The following is a 6,000-nucleotide window of genomic DNA, read 5'->3' on the forward strand; positions in this document are numbered from 1 at the left end:
TGCTATTTCCAAGCCTGAGAGAATTCTTCCATTTCTTTCATCACTTTGACTTCCCTTACCAAGAAAAGTCATTTATTGCTGATTGCAGAACTCTTGAACTCAGCCTGGCAGCTGCAGGGTGAACTCCTCAGATCTGGGATCCTTGTTACTTATTTACATATTCATTTGAAGTGATTTTTCAGGACTATTTGAAAACCTCTCTAGGCCTGACATCATGTAATAGCCGAGATCTTAAGCTCACCATGTTTTTGGTTCTTTTTCTCTTTGTCTTACAGATAACAGACGAGTACCTCTGGAAAGGTCACGCTCTCGCCACAATGGAGCTATCCCATCTAAGTGATTCCTGATGCCAAAGAATATGAAAATGTTTAAGTAAACAAAATGATACATTTTGAGAGAAACAAAACACACACTCAAGGGATAGAGAAGAAAAATAAGTGCATTTCTGCAACGATCAAACTTAAGCTGGCTGAAATAGTGAGCATTTGTGAACTTATTGCAAGACTCCTGCCACATTTATACCAATATGAACACAATTGTCAGAATTATAAATCATGTGTTCCATTTTAGTGTAAGGATATGTATTATTTGTTATTGTGTGTGACCTGATGTTGATGATGCAAAATGTAAAAGTGGAAAATGCCTGATTCTTGAAGCATTTGCTCTGTCAGAAATTTACAGTGCTATTCAAATTTGCAGCTCACACCCCCTAAAATGGGAGAGAAGAAAAAAATAGAATTATCCCTGTGTACTTCTGATTCCTGCTACATAGACAAAGAACAGGCCAATGGAAACGTGTGTGTTGACGACATGGAGAGGGGCTGCTACTTCCCACTCTCAAGAGAAGTCATTTCACAAACTCAGATCAGTACTGCTTCACCCCCAGCAAGTTATTTAGAATCTTATCTCAAGTGAAAGTCGATGGATTCATCTGCTTTGGCTGAAATTAAACTTATCATTAATCTAGAGTTTCAGCATGATATTGCAGGCACTTATCATCGCTAAAAATAAACCAAAGTTTCACAGAAGCAGTTAGAAAAATGTGATTTAAACTTTATTTAAAGTGGGATTTTCTAATTATGCACAGATGTCTACTTTATACAAAGACTTTATATGACTATTTTTGAGAAAAACCTCATTTCAATATTTATGGTGGGGATGAACCTAAAAGTTCTATTACCTGGATTTAGATTTTTTTAAGGTAAATATTGATAGCTAGTCTTTGTGGTTTATTTCTTCTATCTATTGTTTCTTCCTCCTATGACCCCCTTGAAGTCAGGGAATAGAATTCTAGAAGACCTGAGAGAAAAAGATTTCCCTCTGCAGGAGGCAGCAGAAAACTGTCTGAAAGGTCAATTGCTTTATCTGCCTTTCAACTCCCCTTTCCAATTCTGCTTTGGTGATCTGAAGAAGAAAAAGAAATTACATGTATGTATGTATGTGTATATATGTGTGTATATATCTGCTGATAGAAGAATTCCATTTCCCATTGATGAGGTGAACTTCTCAGTCATCAGTATACTTGCTTACTTTATATTAACAAATTTAAATGATGCTGCCTAAACAACCCTAGGAGGACAAAAAGGCTCTATATTTATCTTAAATAGATGAGGGAGTAAAAGTTACAATTAACTTGTCTTTTATTTTAAAACAGACATTGGTATAGTGTGGTATAACATCTGAAGTGCAATTTTAATACTACTCCACGCAGATGATTGTGATTATTTTAGAACATTACATACATACATATATATACACATATGTGTATATATATACATATATACACACATATGTGTATATGTATATGTGTATATATTTCTTACATAGTAAGTCTCATCTAGTCTTCAAAACACATCAAAGATATCCAGAAAGAAGAAATGACCGACTTGGCAGTCACCACCTAAGATAATGTAAACACATGACCAACAGCTCAGATTTAAACTGCTGCCTTTACTTCCAGTGCATAAATACTCTTAAAAGCTCTGTAGCTGCGACAATAGGGGAATCAAAAAGAATAGCAGCAACTGATATTTTATAATTTCATTCTCTCTTAAGACATACACATATGCACGCACAAATAATTTTTAAGAATGTATCAATTTCACTGTTTTTTAACAACAGCAACAAAAATTTAGGGTCTACTAACTTATGTACATAATGTGTGTCTTTGTGACTTTACAAGGTCTTTTCTGAAATCTTCATGGTATGGCTTCTTTGAGACTTTTGATAGCTTTACAGACTACAGGAAAACTATTTTAAAATATTAACCCTAACTATAATTTAGGAGCATTTGCCAGCCATGCCACAGTATCAAACTGGTCCAGGTGGAAATACTGATGTATCTCCCTTCTCCAGATGTGAACTTGCCTTATATTTTTAGTTTTTGAAAAAAGTAAGTATTATTTGATAAATTATATATTTGTATTTAGAATAATCTCACATGCTTTTCACACATATGACACCTTCAGGGCATTTCATGAAGTTCCAATAATTGAGTAAAGGTTCTCTTCCCACATTTATAATGGTCCTGCTCTAGCCATTTGCAATTGTATTTTAGGTTGAGAAGTATCACTAAAAAGAAGTACACAGTGACATTTTTAGTATAGAACCAAATTATATTAAAAATGTTTTTCAGGTATATTACTGCCACATGTGACAAGCACCAAGTATACAGAAATTCTTCAGAATGTATGTTTTGTTATTGTTACCATGGAAATAGTTTACTAGTTGTATTAGTTTTAAATTAATTTCCTTTGGCTGTTATAACATTATCACAAACTTGGTGGCTTAACACAGCAGAAATTTATTTTCTCACACACAGCATGGTCGCCAAGTATCTGAAACCAGGGCCTATGTTCCCACCCCTGCCCAGCCCTCACGACTCCAGGCCTCCTTCCTCTGCAGAATCTAGTCAAAAACCTGGTCTCATCCAGCTTCTGGTAGCCATTGGCATCCATGGGTTATGGCCATCTCTCCCTCTGTTCTGTCTTGCTCGCTGTGTATCTAATCTCCCTCTACTTCTCTAAGACCCTTTTCCAAATAAGGTAATATCTCTAGGTTCAGAGAGATTAGGATGTGGATTGTAGCTTTTTGGAGATGACCCTTAGCTGACTGCAGTTTACCCTGCGCTTCCCCCCAAATTTATCATCTATGTCCCATGTATTTTCACCCCATCTCAACTTCCCAGAAGTCTCAACCCGTTCCAACATCAACTAAGTTCAAAATCTCATGCAGACACCATTCTTTCAAAAGTCTATGATCTCACCATCTATAACTGAAGCTCTTGAAGCAAAATTCCTCTCCATCTGCGAATCAGTAAAATAAGCTATCTACTTCCATACACAGTGGTGGGACAGGCACAGCACAATAACGATCAACTCCAGAAGAGAGAATTCTGATTCCAAAAGGGGGGAAGTGCAAAGGAGTCACCTGTCCTGATGGTTTTCAAAATCAGCCAGGCAAAATCATTTTAAGTTTCAAGAGCTGACAGTAATGCCCCTTGTCCCAGGGCTCTACCCTTGAGGCCTGCCACTCTGCCTTCTTGGCCTATGGATCAAGGCTCTGCCTCTGTGGCCTGAAGGTGATACTTTATACTGCAGGGCAGCACGTTTGCTGCTTTATCAGCCTGTTTCCTGTCTGTAAAATTTTGACGGTCTGATGACCCTCTCTTTTTGTCCTGTTTGTATCCTCTACAGCCCAAGTTGCAAATGTTTCTGTTGGTAAAACATTCTCAAAATTTTTCCAGTCCTCTCATGTATGTCACATTGATTCAACTGACACACAAGTCCTCATAGAACTTTACAAGATGACCCCATCTCCATCCCTGGCTTCTGATAAGCTAGTTGAGAGGATACTTGAATCAATGCTTAATCTCTTCACCAGTAGAAAAGGTAGTCCGGCCACACCCTTGTCTTTATAACCAGAACACAGGAGCCTAAAAAGGAATCTCCTAATGTTACCATTTTGCAGTTTCAGTAGGTGCAACAAACATATCCTGAGTCATTAAGTACTGGTTCCTTCAACGACATGATCACATTTCTTATAGTTTCTAATAAAAGGTCCCTAGTTCCTTCTGAGCTCTCACCAAAAGAAGCTTTAAAATTCATATTTCTCGCAACAATTTATTTAAGGCAAACTTTGCTGCTTCTGTCATAAACACCAACATTTGTCTAGACTCCACCCACTATCCAATTCCATAGGTGTTTCTACATTTTCCAGTAGCCATTACAGCAGAACCTTGCTCCCTGCTACCAAAATCTGTATTAAATTCCTGTGGCTGCTGTAACAAATTACACCAAATGTTATCACTTAAGGCAATAGAAATTCATTATCTTACTGTTTTAGAGTCCAAGACTGCTAAACTGAGGTGTTGGTGGGGGGCATCACACCCTCTGCAGGCTCTAGGTGAAAGTCCATTCTTTTCTTTCCTCTTCTAGCTTCTTGTGACTGTCATCTCTCATTCCTGACTTATAGCCAAATTGCCTTCCATTTTGTTTATCTAATCTACTTCTGCCTTTCTTAATAAAGATAGTTGTGATCGCACTTTGGACCCACCCAAGTTATACATGGTAATCTCATCTCAATATCCTTAACTTAATTACCTCTGTGAGACCTGTTTTCCAGATGAGGTAAATTCACAGGTTCCAGCATGATAACATGTACATATGTTTGAGAAGCCACCATTCAGCTCACTCCACAACTCCCTGAGCATAAATGTACTTTTTCACACTCTTTAAAATGCATCTGTGGTGCTCAAGCCAAATTCAAGGATGTCTCTAAAAGCTATTGTGTGCACAAGTTACTGCATGCTTTGATGTAAAATGGCTTAACAGACTATTCTAGAGATCAGTTGATACTTTTGCTACTATGGCCACTTAGCTTAACCGAAATAATTGGTTCCAACTTTGAGCTCTGTTATATCTCTTCAGCCCCTTTTGTGGAGTCTTTGACCAAATGTCTTCTGTGATTCATAATGCAGGCATAAAACTACCTCTGATACAGAAGGGTTCTTTGTAAGCTCATTTTAGATCTGGTGAATCCCTCAATTGAAAAGAGAGGTGACAGCAAAGCCTGCTTTCAATGAGTATCAAGGAAGATTGTGCCCATACCAAGATACTCAGAAGAAGAATTTCAGTAGCAGTACAACTGTGGATTCATGCTCTCATTTTGCCTTGGAATGAACACCTACCTATTCACAGGACCAAGAATGACTTGCAATCTATGTGTAACGCATACTTACTTACTCAATAAAGCTATCCATAAATATTGTGCTGCCTGTGGTAATTAATATTAATAATAACTGAAAAAGCACTGACTAAGGAACCAAAACAATATATCACAATATTCTAGAAGCTTCAACTGAACAGAATGACAATAGTGTATTTTTAAGGACGTGGTCTGGTGAAAATCATGACATGTTTTCAAAGCTACACATACCTATGAGAATCATAAGATGTTTTTAAGTATCCTTTTATATTGCTTGCTGGAGTAGTGAAGAGATCTTTACATAACATCAAAGTCCAGAAAAGTCAGAAGGGTGATTTATATCCCCAGAGAAACTGTTTCTACAGTTGGTCTTGATTACAGAATGTAAGCAAATAGCTTTCAAATGCTCAGATGGGTAAAAATATGGAATAAATAATAAAGGCTTGTAGACTAGAGTCCTCTCTGGAGGGCTTTCAAAAGAAACTCTCATCATAGGTGGGCTGACTTGAAGATAGAGGGTTGGACAGAGTAAGAGTCAGGTCTATAAATGATATGATCCAAAGTACCTGCAAGGCCATCATTTGCCTTGGAATGGGTCATTCCACGAATCAAATACATTGGCTTGTTCTCTGCCAGGGAGAGACCGAGTAGGCAAATTTCTTAGTGGGACTTTGAAAAACTTCGTATCCATGAACAGGGGCAATTGAGCTTAGTGCCAGGAGTAAAAAGAAAAGTGAGGCTATGCCAATTAATATATGTGTAATGCATGTAACATGCTACAGTTTGATTTATAAT

The 6,000-nt window shown here is 37.5% G+C and overlaps 1 protein-coding gene across 1 annotated transcript in view; it reads left to right on the forward strand.

Moving 5' to 3' along the window:
* DIAPH2 (diaphanous-related formin 2) overlaps window positions 1–5,251 on the forward strand; it is an 831,186-nt gene extending 825,935 nt beyond the window's left edge. Inside the window, exon 27 of the mRNA XM_004685633.2 lies at window positions 276–5,251. Within this exon, the coding sequence (XP_004685690.1) occupies window positions 276–340 (65 nt within the window). The 3' untranslated portion in view covers window positions 341–5,251. The remainder of the gene's footprint in view (window positions 1–275) is intronic.
* The last annotated feature ends 749 nt before the right edge of the window (window positions 5,252–6,000 follow it).

This window comes from Condylura cristata, unplaced genomic scaffold (genome assembly GCF_000260355.1).
Source record: "Condylura cristata isolate star-nosed mole 26May11 unplaced genomic scaffold, ConCri1.0 scaffold00019, whole genome shotgun sequence".
Lineage (NCBI taxonomy): Eukaryota > Metazoa > Chordata > Mammalia > Eulipotyphla > Talpidae > Condylura > Condylura cristata.